The sequence below is a fragment of the Heterodontus francisci genome, chromosome 3, assembly GCF_036365525.1.
Source record: "Heterodontus francisci isolate sHetFra1 chromosome 3, sHetFra1.hap1, whole genome shotgun sequence".
In the NCBI taxonomy this organism is placed as follows: Eukaryota; Metazoa; Chordata; class Chondrichthyes; order Heterodontiformes; family Heterodontidae; genus Heterodontus; species Heterodontus francisci.
Genome location: NC_090373.1, coordinates 117,833,175 through 117,849,209, shown reverse-complemented (window position 1 = coordinate 117,849,209; position 16,035 = coordinate 117,833,175). Strand labels below are relative to the sequence as shown.

Genomic DNA, 16,035 nt, shown 5'->3' with positions numbered 1-16,035 from the left:
CAAATGAGGCATTTCGCACTGATCTTTAAAACACTTTAAATTGGGCCCCATTTTCCTGTTGACCATCACCATTGACTGCTCTGTCCTTTCAAATTACTGTCACTGTTGAATTAAAAAGAGCTTACGCAATTAACCCATTTCTTAGTAAAGCAGTTGAGAAGTTAACAAGTTGGAAATACAAAATACTTTACAAGCACGAAGACAAACTAATATACTTCCTGCCCTGTACTAACTAACGAATGAGAAGCAAATTGGAGATCTCAACAAAGGAAGTGACAACGCGCGTTATAAGAAGCTGCATTCACTGTGGTCTGCCTTATAATCTCATCTCTGAAATGAAGACAATGCCGCGCTAATATACTTGTGGTGAGAAAAGAGGGGAAAATGACGGTTTCTGATATCTTGTCATTTTTCAAAAGCAAACAGACAATTATTCTAAATGCAGTAATTACGTTGATAACAACCTCTGGCCAGAAAGCATTCTCGTTCTTCGCTTTCAGATGCCCATGCATGCCAGCAGTAAATCTATACTACAGTCTGGCTTTTAGTGCTGTTCCTGCATTCGTGTTGCTGATTCTTGGATATGCCATTAATGATCTGACCTGGAAATTAATAATAAGTTTCAGAAATAGCCCAAGTTTGAAGCATAACAATTTCAAACTAATCTGCTATGTCCTTTTCAGCATAACGGGAAGAGCCGCAGTAGCTCCTATAACTTGGGTGGCAGTTACTCTGCTAAATGGCTTGTATTACCAGTGCGCCATGAGTGAGTTTTTATCAGTTGATAGCTGGAAAGTGTTTGAAAAATTCACTCTTCATGAAAAGAAGAACATTCTCGCTCGCTTCCCATGTCCTAAAATGAGTATTAAGGAGATAAAAAACATCAGTGAAATAAGAAATGAAGGCAATCGTATTCTTCTGTTTCAGTCCCAGGTATGTACGGCGGAACGGTTGTTTTCTACATTAAATGCTTCAATTATGTCCTCACTTTAATTTCAGGCAGTAAAAGGAATTATACCATTTAATTTTTCTAAAATAATTTTAAAATCTATTTGTTTTCCAGTTACTCATCAAAGTTGTATTTGTCACATTTAGGAAATTTACAATGTGATCATTTTGTAATGATCATGGATCATTCGTACAAAAGCTTTGTAAGTCTTTTAACTTTAGAAAAATAGTTCTGTATTCACTGAAGTGGCAGATGTGACATGAAGCCTCTTCTCGCAAAGTGCTTCAATCGGAACAATTTAGAGTGTTGCATCCGAAATATGAAACTAAGTAGATGGCACAATCCTTCCTTGGCTGCAGACACATCTTTTGTTTCTTTATTTGGTTTTGTTATTTAATCTCTCCTGCCCTCTCTCCAGCTATCACAGACCTTTCCTTTAGCTCTTCTTTCACCTCCAACATTCATTTGCTCAAAACCTATTACATTTCTAACTTTTGCCTGTTCTGATGAAAGGTGAAATGCTGAAACATTGGGCTGTATTTTACCAGCCCCCTGACGTTGGGGGTCGTGGCGGGTGGGCCCGGGAAATACTTCCGTGGGAGGCCTGCCTTGCTCCCGGACGCCAGGAAGGCCCCACCCATTTTACCAGTGGTGGTGGGGCCTCGGAGCGCACCCCCCCCCCCCCACCCCCACCGCTTGGTGGTGGCACCCCAATTTAAGTACTCAAAGCATTACTTACCTTACCTCATTATGCATCCCGCTGCCTCTCAGTCCACAGTCCTGCAATTTCCTGTGAACGGGCATCTCTCACGTGCTGTCCCATTCATGACTAAGAAAGGCCGGTGGGACAGCAGAAGTAGCATTCATCAGAGACTGTGTAGGTAAGTCTTACGAGACGGGTCTCAACTCTGCATGTGTGTGTATGAAGATGGGAGAGGGGGTGGCATTACCAGGGGCACAACTCTGCAAGCATGAAGGAAGGTGGGAGGGGGGTGGTAGCATAACTGGGGCCGCAACTCTGCAGAAGTGTAGGGAGTACTGTATACCCTCCCTCCATAAAGATTGGCCACTCTGCACCATTGTTTGTGTAAGTTAAGGAGCAATGGTACTCCGGGAAGCCTGTGTGTGGGGAGGGTGCCAGAAACGGTAGGCGTGTGAAGATTATCTGGCTGGTATGGCAATCGATGCAGCTGGTAGAATCTGAATGTGGTCATGCTGTGCCACTCTTATTGGGAGCTAAGATGGGTAATGCCATGCCACGCCACATAGTTGATGCATGAAAGCACCTGAAGTACCAGTCAACATCAATCTCTGTCCTGTTAGGTACCTTCGAAGAAGTGAAGGAACCGAGTTGAATTGCAACTTGGAGATGGGGATTGTTCACCCTATGTTAATTGATCCGTTTGTCATCAGGATCCATATGCGCCGCAGGCAAAACCATCAGGCAGGTGCAGCCCACGTAGAGACCCCCAGTTGTGAACAGCAGCAGCAGTCCCCAAGGACAGCTCGCCACCAGATCACTGTACATCTACAGGTCCGGCATGACATACCTGCAGATGTGTGAAAGCCAGTGTCAGAGGCGACTGCGGATGTCGAGAGATGCGGTGACACATCTCTGTGCCCTGCTCAACGATGACCTGCACCCTATGGGCTTCAGTGGACATCCTATGCCTGTGGCCCTCAAAGTGACAGCGGCTCTTAACTTTTACGCCTCTGCATCATTTCAGGGGTCCGCCAGAGACCTTTGTGGGGTCACACAGTCAGCAGTACACTGCTGCATCAGGGAGGTCACCGATGCCCTGTATTGGCAGGCCAGTGACTATGTCCGCTCCACACGGACCCTGAGAGTCAGGCCCAGAGGGCCATCGGTATTGGCTTCAATATGGGATTCCCACAGGTGCAAGGGGTCGTAGACTGCACCCATGTGGCCATCAAGGCTTCAACCGGACGACCAGCTGCATACGTAAACCAAAAGGGCTTCCACTTGCATACCGTACAGCTAGGATGTGATCACTGGAAATGCTTCATGCAAATCTGTGCCCACTTTCCAGGTAGCTGCCATGACGCCTTCATCTTGCGCCAGTCCCAGCTACCGCTGCAGTACAGTGAACTGGCTCAGATGGAGGGGTGGCTTCTTGGAGACAAGAGCTACCCTTGCAGACATGGCTCCTGACACCAGTGAGACACCCCACCACTGCTGCAGAGGAGAGATACAACACCAGCATCAGAGCTACAAGAGCCACCATTGAGCAGGCGAATGGCATGCTGAAAATGCGCTTCCGCTGCCTGGATAGATCGGGTGGTGCCTTGCAGTACGAACCGGAAAGGGTAGCTCATATAGTTGGTGTTTGCTGTGCTCTGCACAGCTTTACACCAAACGGGGGCAGTGGGTGGGGGAGGCCTTGCAGGATAAGGAGAGAGGTCAGCAGGACTCCTCCTCGGACGATGAGGATGCAGAGGACTTGCAGCAGGAAAGGCGCATGGGAGGACAGACAGCATCCAGGCGCTGCATGCAGGGTGAGCAGCGAGCAAGGGATGCATGGCAGTGCCTTATTGATCAAAGGTTCTCCATGCTGTAGAAAACACCATGGGCTCTGCAAGCCACATAGCACCCTTGTCCACCTGTTGTGCAGCAGTCCGCATCTGCAATATCTTTGTGTTCGCCGTTACGGGCAGCAGCAGACTGAGACATTGTCCATGTTACTGCATCCATGGAGACACACATGAGTAATGCTGGCATGGCAATGATGTTATTGCATACATTGGCACTTCTGAAAGGCCAATGATATAAAGGGATGAGAGATGAGCGGTACATTCTTGCACACTTCATTCACACAGTAAAAATGATACCCATGTCAGTTAATAACATTTAGTGAGATAACCTTTTACATTATTGTGGCATCCGTGCATTCCAATTTGTGTCACTGTGTTTTCTTTAAATGCTTGTGGGTGCTCCTTTGCGGTGCCACCTCTGCGCTAGCAGCCTGACTGGAGGAAGGCTGCTGATCTGATTGCCCTTTGGCTGAGGATGACTTTGATGGTTGCTCTCTGTGCGCACGAGGCATAGAGGGTCCCGGCTGGCTGGGGGAATCCTGCATCAGTGCAGAACTCTCCTCAGACGTCGTGGCTGCTGGAGCTTCAGTCACCGGCGGAGGGGCCGGTGTCCACATTGGAAACCTTGAGGGGAGACCCCAGACATGCAATTAGTTGTGAAATACTTTGGAACATCCTGAACTTTTGAAAGGTGCTATTTAAATGTAAATTCTTTCTTTCCTTTAACTAAATGCTGATGTGTGCCTGTAGTATCTATTTACTGTATTGTGATGCAAACAAATTATAGAAACTGTGTTAGAGTATATGGGATATAGATTCAATTTTGTAGGACCCATTTCCTGTACTTTGCACCCAGGAAATGCTCAGTCGCCAAATGTAAAGAAAGGGAAGCAGAGAGACGTGATGCTCTTTGCCCACTTAGCATTGTCTTGGGATTGCCAGGGTTTACCTTGATGCAAGCTCAATGCTTGATGTATCTGGCACTCCTCCAACGGCGCGGCTCACCTCCCTTGCATTGTGGGCCCTCTTAGCCTGGAGGAGCAAGGAGGCAGATATTAAGCATGGCAGATCAACAACATGACACATGTCACAAGAGGGGTGCTGGGCCCAAATGCTTGGTGTGCACGACTGAGTGAGTGTCATGAAGACCCCATGAGGCATATTAATTTTGTCATATGAACATTCATTTTAAACAGTTGCTGGAATGAAGAAATTACTTGTTTAAAGAGATCAACAGTGACTGGAAAACATTTGCATACTAAGAGTAAGTGCCTGGAGACAATAGAACGGCTCCCTGATCCAATTAACCCAAATGGATTTTGATCACCAGACACTGAATGTGTAAGAAAGCCAGCATTCCAAGGTGTCTGCTAAGATGGAGAATCCACAAATGCCGGAGTTTGTTAAAACAAGTAGTCACATGATTAACCTGTTGGCCCAGGTTTTATTTGAACTGCTTACAGCACAGTTTGGGAGATTGCAACTGAACCTGGAAGAAGAGAGCCTCTCTCCTGGCTAGCTCTCTCTCTCTCTCTCTCTCGAATCTCCGGATCCGCTGAAGTCATTTAAACCTCAAGAGAGAAAAGACTCCTACATCGAAACAAGTTTTGAAGCGTGAATTGGGCCCCAATGGGAAATGGCAAGACTTACCAGCAATCAAAGACACCACATCTAACTCAAAGGACTGTAAATAAATCTCAGCCGTTACCTCAAACTTTTCCCCTTTATCCTTTCTACGTTTCTGTCTCTATTTGCATGTGTGTTTATTGCGTATGCATGCTAGCGTGATCACGTTGCGTATTTGTAGTCATCAACCGAATTAGAGTTTAAGGTTAATAAACTTCCACCTTGTTTGAATCTAAGAAAACCTGTCTGGTTGATTTCTTTGCCTTACAACTGGAGAGCAATGAACAAGGATTCACTGAGGGGGAACTTTAACATGATGTTTTAAAAAATTAAACCCTGTTATGGTTAAACCAGACAAAGGCTGAGAGGGAACCCCTAGACCCCTTTCTCACCTGGTCGTAACGGTGAGCCACTCATGTAGGTGCCATGCTCTGTGCAGCAGACAAGGGTAAGTTCTTTCATACATTCTTCCATTTATGTCATGTCTTTCCTCTCTGCCCAACCTCCATGTCTTTGGCATGGCAGCGGTACACCTGTGTCACTCTGTGTGGGCACACTCAGGTTCAGTGAAGCCCTGATACAAATTGCCACTTACTTTTGCAGAGCACAGAAAACGTTCATCTTCTTGCGGCACTGGACCCAATCACGGCAGATGGCCCGACGGCTACTGACCTCCTCTGACACCTCCAGCCAGGCTGCCTTGGTCAGGCGGGAGGGCCTCTTCTTGCCATCACTACGGAAGGGGACCCCTGCCTTGCCTACACAGCTGGGAGGAGAGTGAGCAGGGAGGCATCACTGAACTGTGGGGCCACCCTGGAGCGCCCCCCGACAACATCTTCTGAATTTGGTGTTGTCCAAAAAATTAGATTAATCTTCTGCAGCTCAAGACTTCTGTGGCTTCTCTGTGCAGCTCTTTGTATTGGAGTGGAGACATTAATGATGTGCTGACTGTCCTTTAAATAGGGCCCCAGCACCTGACGAGCGGCGGCGGAAATACCACCCCCTCCACGTCATTTGGGGGTCGGCGTGTTGTGTGCATTATAATGAGCCGCCGTGCTAAATATCACGACGCATCTTTAAAGTGCACAGCCGAAATCGGCAGCTGCTAGTAAATTTCAGCCCATTAACTCTGCTTTTCTCTCCGCAGATTCTGCCTGACCTGCTGGGTGTTTCCAGCATTTTATGTATTTGTTTCAGATTTCCAGCATTCTGCAGTATTTTGTTTTGGCTTTTCTACACTTTTTCTGTCCATCACCCACCAACATAATGCTAAAAAAAACAATAATTCCACTCCAATGTGTTTGCCTACATTACAGCAGTGACTACACTTCAAAAGCAAATAATTGTGAAATATTTTGGAACATCCTGAACTTTTGAAAGGTGCTATTTAAATTCAAATTCTTTCTTTCCTTTAACTAAATGGTGATGTGTGCCTGGAGTATCTATTTACTGTATTGCGATGCAAACAAATTATAGAAACTGCATTAGAGTACATGGGATATAGATTCAATTTTGTAGGACCTGTACTTTGTACCCAGGAAATGCTTAGTTGCCAAATGTAAAGAAAGGGAAAAAGAGGCAGAGAGACGTGATGCTAGGTCTTTGCCCACTTAGCGTTGTCTTGGGATTGCCAGGGTTTACCTTGATGTAAGCTCTTAAATTGAAGATACATGAGGAGGGAGTGATGTTACCAAACTTGGATGTCCATTATGAAGGGCATAAAGAAGTCTTGCACCAAGAGCTATCTTCAGGAGGAGGTGAGACCAGGCAGTAAGACCATACAGTAGTCAAAAATGTCCTTGACCCTTTTTTCAGATCCCCACTGATCTTTGAGACTGGGGGCCTTCTGGCTGCTGTTTTGACAGTACCAGAAGGCTGTGCAGCCAGCAGCAGAAATCTATAGAGATTTTAATCCCTATTTCCAGCTGCATGGCCCTGTCAGTTGCTTGGTCTTCAATTGGAGTCCATTAGACCTAGGAAAATGACCTGTAGCAAATGCAAATGCATCCAGATCAGAAAATTGCTCCTTTAAGTCATACACAGGGTGAGGGTGATTCCCACTGTTCACCTCCCAACTGACCGCAGCAAGTGTTTTTGTTACCTCTTGTGCTTTATTTGCCAAATAAACAGATGGCGACAGGTTTTCTTGTAGATTTAAGACAGAAGGTCAACTATTTATTGAGCAATATTCATTCCAGAAATGGTTTCAACTGCATCCACACACACATTCATTCACGTACTTGTGCACACACACATACACAAACAAACAAACAAACAAAATGGATAGATAGAGAGGAAATGGGTAAGTGATTTGAAGGAGGTAGATGTTCAGGGTTCACGTAAACCTGTTGAATTGTCTCAGAGGACAATTTCTCTTTTAAAGTTGTAGACCCGGGTTGTTTGTAGATTTTTCTGGTGATTGAGACTTTCAGTTCTCTGCTGTAACAAGTCGAAGTGTAGAATTTACAGCAGTCCTCCTTCTTTGGCTTTTGCTGGATCTCTCACAGCTCGCAGCTGGACAGTCTTTTGTAATGTTTGTTCTGATCTCTCCCTCTCTATCCAGAGAATTACATTTTACAGTCCAAAATCTGTCACATGTTGCCTCTGTCAGGAGATGCAGTGCCTCCTTCCTGTGGTGACCAACAATGGACCAGGATGTGGCTATTTCACCCCTTCTTTGTTTTAGAAGAACCCTTTCAATTCAAAAATATCTCATATAAAAACAAGAAATGCTGGAACCACTCAGCAGGTCTGGCAACATCTGTGGAAAGTGAAGCAGAGTTAACGTTTCGGGTCAGTGACCCTTCTTCGGAACAGCATTTCTTGTTTTTATTTCAGATTTCCAGCATCCGCAGTATTTTGCTTTTACAAAAATATCTCTTGATGGGTTCAGGATTGTAATTGATACCTGTGAGTTTGGAATGTATCCTTTAATCTCAACAAACAGTAAGATAGTTTGAATATACAGGGGCGGGTCGTTTGACCTGCGGCAGCCATTTTTCTGCACATTGTTCACATATTACAGGAAAAGTCAAATTTTGTAACTCTTCAGTTTGGGCTCTGTATTTTCATCACTGCACTTCACATGAGTGACCCTGTAAAATAGAAATTATCATGTATTGTCAACTATGGGACTTTTGTTTAAAGTTTGCAATCTTTTTTTGGTGTATGGCTCAGATTTACTTTCATTCTCATTGATCTCTATGTAAGAAACCCTTCATTATTCCTTTTGAGTATAGCAAATCTGACTGTGTTTAGATGTTCTTGCAATTACAGGCAAATGTCATGTTTTTGCTTCAATATGCAACCTTGTGTTACATTCAGAAATGCACTTAGAAAATATAATTGTATCACAAAATCGGGAATTACACTGCATAAGTTGCTTTTAAAAAAAACTTGCAAATTGCAATTTTAGCACAATTCCTGAACTTCAAAGTTGAACAAGAGGGTTTGGGTGTGGCCCTTTACATACATTGAAAGACTTGCATTTATACAGCAACTTTCACATCGTCTCAAACTTCCAAACTGTTTGATAGCCAATGAAGTACTTTTGAAGTGTAGTCACTCTTGTATTATAGGGAATCATGGCAGTCGATTTGCAAACAGCAAGATCTCATGCACAGCAATGAGATAATGTCCAGATAATCTGTTTTAGTGATGTTTGTTGAGCGATAAATATTGGGTAGGACACCAGGAGGAACTCCCCTTCTCCTCTTTTAAATAGTGCCACGGGATCTTTTGCAAGCACCTGAAAGGGAAGGCAGGGCTTTGTTTTAACATTTAATCTGAAATACAGTACAGCACTCTCTTAGTACTGGAGTGTCAACCCAAATTTTGCACTCACGTTTCTGGAGTGAGACTTTAACCATAACCTTTTAACTCAGAGGCCAGAGTTCTATCACTAAGCTATGGCTGACTAATCTACAATCTTATTATAGATATTTGTTCCTGGAGCTCAAAAGTTTTACTCCCTAATGTGGCAGCATAATGAGTGAGAACTTATCATTTGTCATTTTGATTCATTTAATCATGGTTTATAAAATACTACAAATATATAATTTCTCTATATTGCTGCTGGTATTACTATCAACTCATACAGTATTTCTTGTAGAAGGATAATTTGAGCAATCTTACATGCCCACCTCAAGTTCCAGCTTTTGCTGGACACAGTTGCTGGATAACAGGAAACTGACGTGCTCCAACTAGGTCCTGCTTCAGTTCCAGTATTGCCCAGGCTGAGTGGAGCATTGCTTGCACAACTGCATTGCTCCCTAGGAAGGTTTAATAACTTTCCAACTACATCATGAACAAAATCACACATACCTTTTGAGAGAGGTTATTTGATTTTTGATCTTCATTGGTGATTGTGGCAATAGTCTTCCCATCAAAAAAAAGCTTTTGAAACCAGACTGCATTTCAGTGCTCTAGATAATTGCAAGGAGACAGAGGCATATAGTAAATGATATCAACAAGTTAAATTTGAAATATTATTTCAAATTAAGACCTGACAGTAGGACAAGTTTAAAGTAGAGAAAGGCAAATTTAGAACTAATGGCAGTATTGGCTTCTTCACACTCTGGTTGATCTAGACTTTGTGCAAATGTAGAATGGTTGATAGGGTCAGCAGTCCATTTTACATAGAAACATAGAGAATTTACAGAACAGAAGGAGGGCATTCACCTTTACCAATTTTGATATTCTTTAATTTCAATGGAAATAAAAATCAGGAGAGTTGTAAAACAGGCTGCCAACTCACTATAGCCCATTTGACACTATCACGCAAAGTCAAAATTACTGCCAAAAAGCGTTCAACTGACACAATCAAATTAATTGTCCATTTTATACACACCAAGGGCTGAATTTTACTGGCCCCTTGACGCCGCAGGTTGCGGCGTGGGGTCCGGCAAAATTCTGCGGGGAGAGGCCTGCCTCGACCCGCAACGTCAAGAAGGGCCCGCCGCATATTACCTGCCATGGGGGGACCTCGGTGCAGCCTCCCCGCCGCCTGGCGGCAGGCCCTTCATCTCCATCTGTAGATTGCCATTAAATATATTCCAATTAACTTATCTGCCGTCCCATGCCAATTTTATGACATCCGTTTGGCCTTCGTGCGCTTTCGGAACATCACATGGAGTTCCGAGGTGAGAACCTGGTGGGGAGGGGGAGTAATAAAAAGTACAGGGCAGGAGGGGTGGAGGAGCAGGGAAATCAATTTTTATTAGATGTGGGGATGGTGGGAAGGGGTTGAAGGGCAAAGATTGAAGGTTGGGGGGAAAGTTCGGGTATTTGAAAAATCAATTCATGGTCATTTTGGGCAATGAAATGAGCATTGGTGGCGTTGGGGAAAGGCCTCCATCACTTAACTTTATAGTTAATAAAAATCAACAATGTTTTCCCTTTAAAAATTAAAATTAATTGTAAGGGATTAAAGCTCTCTAAAGATGGTGTCAGCGCCTGCTCGGTGGCACTGGACGCCGTTGCAGGGGATGTGGCGGCCGGTCCCTCTATGTCGTCAGGGGCGGCCACTCCGCCCCCTCTATATAAATTAGCCCCTGCGCGTAATATCGCGGGGGCTCGGCGGCGGCCACTGAATGCGGGCACGCTGCTGTGTTTAAAGGGCGCCACTGCAGAGCGCGGCGCCTGAATAAAATTCAGCCCCTAATTTTGCTTTCCATTGGATCTGATTGCATGTGTTCTCTGGGCTAGTTAGATTAAAGTAAGCCCCATAAATTTGACTGCAAATGCTTTCTGTTAAATCAGATAGCTCTAATTTATTTTCTCTTTTGACCGTAGGTGGCTGGTTGGATTTTAATTGCTTGTGTGATGATCATTGCTTTTCTGATTGTCTGCATTCCAAGATGTTACTCTCCTCTCAGTTTTCTGCACCTAAGCTACTGGGCACAGTACCTAGAAAATGAAGGTTCACTCTTACAAGAGATGGTTAAAAAACATTCTGAACTGTACGCTTTGAAGCACATCAAGAAGTTCTTTGGGTTTGTACCAGAGGAAAAAGAAGTGAAGAAAATCCGTTTGCCTTCCAACAGAGACTGGAGAATGATCTCGGGCATTAATGTGTTCACTAAACCACAGAATGACCCCTATCAGTATAGTCTCCTGCACATGTGGGCTGATGAAGCAACTGCAGATGGTCAATACATTCCAGTAGATGATGTGGTGTTTGAATCATAAAAAAATAGCCTGGAATTTCCTAGTGAATGCTATCCCAACAATTACCCAAAATTACACCCACCACTAATCTTTGCTGCTGACCCTACCAAAGTTCATGAGGTCAGAAGGAGGGATCATGAGGACGTGCATTTAACAGGTTGGGGTGAATCCAGAGCATTACAACCTGCAAATGAGATCGTACAAGCAAATCTAGCCTTCTTAGCCGTCATCTGGTGAGTCAGGGGAGGGGTGCAGGGGTCCAGACCCCTGCTTAGAAAATGGAAGAGGCCCCCTTAGGGGGCTGCATGCAATATCTCCCCCCCCCCCAAAAAAAAAATTGTGGGGGGTGGTGGGGTGGGGTTGGTGGTGTCCAGGCCCCAATCCCTGCCTGGATCTCCAAAAGGGCATAATTTCCATCAGGCGTCAGGGGTCATATGCCTGATGAGACTAGGTACAGCTCTACCAACCCTACATCAGGTCCTAACTGAGGACCAGGGTAGAGCAGTTCCTGACTTAGTGAGTCCCTGCCATTTGCTCTTTCCACTACCCCTCCCCTCCCCTCCCCATCCCTCCCACCCAGTCATTTGAGAAGATTTCTGCTAAGGTTACAAGAGGATTTCCACTAGAACAACTGAAGAATTTTGACTCCTTAATATTAATTTTAAAACTTTTGCATTGGAATTTGCTGTTATATAGTTAGCTGGACTTTATAATAAGGGAATATAAATGTAAACAAAATACCATTATGTTGAAATCTAAAATGTGCATGCATTAAATATCTAGGCCAATACTGATTTGTAAACTGAAAAATTGTCTTTGCGATGTTCATGTTCATTTCACTGCCCAGAAAGATGCAGGAAATTGAGCGAAAATAATGTTCATAGCAGTGATATTTTTAATAATTACTTTCCCCCCCCCCCCCCCCCCTCACATTTTCACCTCTCCTTCACAAATGGGGCTGATTTCTGCAAGGAGACAATTCCATAGGCACTGGCTATCGACCTTCAGTGACCATTCTTCACATGTGAACCTAGACAGTGGGTATCAGCAGACTGTTCAATCACACTTGAGCACATTCACATGCACTTTTTAGCAGTAGTCATTAATAGTGAGTGAGAATCCTGACCCATCTTCATTCTCCTTATCCCAACCTGGCTCAAGCTGTAGCCTTAAGATCAGCCGATTCATCACAAACTGTTTGAACCTCAGATCCACCTTATATTATTCAGTTACACTGGGCAATGCTCTTATAATTCGAGTTATCAAGTGTGATGATATACTGAAAAATGATCAGGGTCTTGTCTAAAGCTCCTGATCATGTAAACAAACCATACGAATAGGATATCCCAACTTTCATTTTTGACATAGTGGCACAAAAATGTGCTTAATGTCGAATGATGTCTTTTAATCCACCAGCTGGAAATTGAATTTTAAAAATTGAATTTAAAAAAAACAGAGACTAAAGGTGACCTGATGCTTGCAGCTAAAGATGGCTACCCCAATTTGCATCATTGTACCTTCCACATTCCAATACATTGAAATGGAGCCATCATGTCTGCAAAGACCCATCAAGGACAATAACCTGGGGAATCTGAGTGAACCACATATCCTGTCCCCATTAGCAAGGCATCAGGGCCATCACCTGAGTTATTCAACTGGTGGAGATGAACCACACAATCAAATCACTTGAAAAATGGGACCCTAGCTCTGAGAAGGGATTCCTAGACATGTACTAATTAAGTTGCAATGGGGAATACACTAGTAACAACCCTGCTTGAATCACTGACTGATGGTCATGTGGCAGGCCCACCCTTCATGTGCTTAAGCTTCTGTTTTCTCTGCAATAAAAGAGATGAACAGCTGGATCCTGACAATAGAATACCCAAGTGGGGTCTCTCCATCCTCCCTCTCTCTCTCCAATTTACCTTGCAAGCTTTGAACCCTGTTTGCTGGCCGTGACCACCCACGGATGCCCCTGCTGCAGACAGAGACTGCTTGAAGGAAATAAACTCCGCACTGCTGTCTCCAGGAGAATAGCCAAATCAGCCAACCACATCTTCAAATCAGAAGCCTCAAGACCGCCAAAGGAAAGTCGCATGACCACCAACTTCAGCCTGAAAGCAGCTGACTCACCAACCTCCATAGACTGTATACCCCTTTTATTTCTCTGAACTCTAATTTGAGCAATCTATCCTCCCCACCACCTGCCAACCAACTCTGTAATCTATTTATAAGCCCACTGACTCCCACAGCTACCTCGACTACACCTCTTCACACCCTACCTCCTGTAAGGACTCCATTCCATTCTCCCTGTTTCTCCGTCTCCGACGCATCTGCTCTGATGATGCTACCTTCCATGATGGTGCTTCTGATATGACCTCCTTTTTCCTCAACCGAGTATTTCCCCCCACTGTGGTTGACAGGGCCCTCAACCGTGTCCGACCCATTCCCCGCACCGCTACCCTCACCCCTTCCCCTCCCTCCCAGAACCGTGATAGGGTTCCCCTTGTCCTCACTTTTCATCCCACCAGCCTCCATATCCAAAGGATCATCCTCCGCCATTTTCGCCACCTCCAGCGTGATGCCACTACCAGTCGCATCTTCCCCTCTCTTCCCCTGTCAGCATTCCGAAGGGATCTTTCCCTCCGCGACACCCTGGTCCACTCCTCCATTACCCCCACCACCTCGTCCCCGTCCCAGGGCACCTTCCCCTGCAATCGCAGGAGGTGTAATACCTGCCCATTTACCTCCTCTCTCCTCACTATCCCAGGCACCAAACACTCCTTTCAGGTGAAGCAGCGATTTACTTGTACTTCTTTCAATGTAGTATACTGTATTCGCTGCTCACAGTGTGGTCTCCTCTACATTGGGGAGACCAAGCGCAGACTGGGTGACCGCTTTGCGGAACATCTCCGCTCAGTCCGCAAGCAGGACTCTGAGCTTCCGGTTGCTTGCCATTTCAACACTCCCCCCTGCTCTCATGCTCACATCTCTGTCCTGGGATTGCTGCAGTGTTCCAGTGAACATCAACGCAAGCTCGAGGAACAGCATCTCATCTACCGATTAGGCACACTACAGCCTGCCGGAATGAACATTGAGTTCAATAATTTCAGAGCATGACAGCCCCCCATTTTACTTTCATTTTTAGTTATTTTTTCTTCCTTTTTTTTACATTCCTTTTTACATTTTTTACAATTTTTTTTGCATTTATTTCATTTCATCGTAGTTTGTTCAGTTTGCTTACCCACTGTTTTTTTCAGGTTGTTTTTCTTCAGGTTTGCACTTGCTGCTGTTCAATATTCAGTGTATTCACACCTAATCTGTACTAATGCTTTGTCTTTCAACACACCATTAACATATCGTTTGCCTTTGCTCCGTGACCTTTTGGTCAGCTATGTGGCCTGGTCCAATCTGCACCTTCTCCTTTGTTATCTCTTGCCCCACCCCCACCTCACTTGTTTATAATCTGTGACTTTTCTAATATTTGTCAGTTCCGAAGAAGGGTCACTGACCCGAAATGTTAACTCTGCTTCTCTTTCCACAGATGCTGCCAGACCTGCTGAGTGATTCCAGCATTTCTTGTTTTTGTTTCTGTAATCTATTTGTTGTGTGTGAAAATCGGAGCATATTTTATTATTTTACTTAGATTAATTTAAGTAATATAAAGCTAACCTCTTACTTTGTTAAACTCAAGAAAACTTGTCCAATTGATTCTTTTTATGATCACAGCACATAAGCAGTTAAACACTCACTGAATTGGCAAGTATATCCTTTTCAAACAAGAAGTAAACCTGTTGTTGTCAAACAAGGAGATGGAAAAGAAGGGAACCATTCAACTCCTCCTCACCTGATTGTAACAGAAATTTGGGGGCTCTACGTCCGCGATCAAACCCAAAGACAAACAAGAAATTGCAAACGGGAAACCAAATTGATCCCTAACAATAATTTAAAAACTTCAATACAGGTTTTCTTGTGGATTTTCAGTACTAGAGTACTAGAAATGTCCACATTCAAGGCCAGTACCTTCCTAGAACAGTGAAGTAACTTGGGACTGTTTAAAAGCCTGATCCATTGAAGAGTAAGGAGTATAGCTAGGCATTTAGAAATAAATATCCATCCAAAAGCTAGGAAATCTGGAATCCTAAAACTTGTGTCTAACCATTTTGAAATTGAAAGTGAAGAACCGGAGACATGCATAGGAACTGAAATAGACAAAATAGCATTAGCCAAGATACACCGGGAACAGCAGAGACTAGAGCTAGAATTCCAAGAAAAAGGAAAGGGAGAGACAGGAATGGAAAGAGTTGTGAGAATTCCAGAAAAAGGAGAGATAGGAACAGAAGGAAGAAAGGGAGAAAATTCCAGGAAAGGGAGAAAGAAAGAGCTTTCTAGAAGGAGAGATAGGAAAGAGAGCTAAAGAAGCTTGAACTGATCAGGCAACAACTCAATGTATCCAGTGAATGGCTAGTGAGGGAACTACCCCTAGCTCAGGACCAAGTGCTAAGCTCTTAAGGTTTCCCCAATTGTTCCCAAAGTTTGATGAAGGGGATGCAGAAGCACTTTTCATCTCATTTGAAAAGCTTGCAAAACAGTTGAAGTGACCAGCAGAGGGTTGGAGCCTGCTACTGCAAAGGAAATTAACAGGAAATGCCCATGAGATTTATTCCCTATTGTCCAACAAGAGCTCATCAAACTAGGAGATAACCAAAAATCCTGAGCTGGTATTGGAGGCGTACTGT

At 44.2% G+C, this 16,035-nt stretch overlaps 1 protein-coding gene across 1 annotated transcript; it reads left to right on the top strand.

Moving 5' to 3' along the window:
- The first annotated feature begins 263 nt into the window (after positions 1–263).
- Positions 264–11,619, top strand: LOC137360026 (calcium homeostasis modulator protein 4-like). The gene is made up of 2 exons (XM_068025609.1): positions 264–933; positions 10,922–11,619. The coding sequence occupies exons 1-2, from the start codon at positions 385–387 to the stop codon at positions 11,315–11,317; spliced, it is 945 nt and encodes a 314-aa protein (XP_067881710.1). The 5' UTR covers positions 264–384; the 3' UTR covers positions 11,318–11,619.
- The last annotated feature ends 4,416 nt before the right edge of the window (positions 11,620–16,035 follow it).

Bases quoted from the DNA above. Each gene is read 5' to 3' on its own strand.
- LOC137360026 (XM_068025609.1), top strand. From the start codon at position 385: ATGACGGTTTCTGATATCTTGTCATTTTTCAAAAGCAAACAGACAATT. The intron at 934-10,921 runs GTATGTACGGCG...TTTTGACCGTAG, and splicing joins TTCTTCTGTTTCAGTCCCAG to GTGGCTGGTTGGATTTTAAT.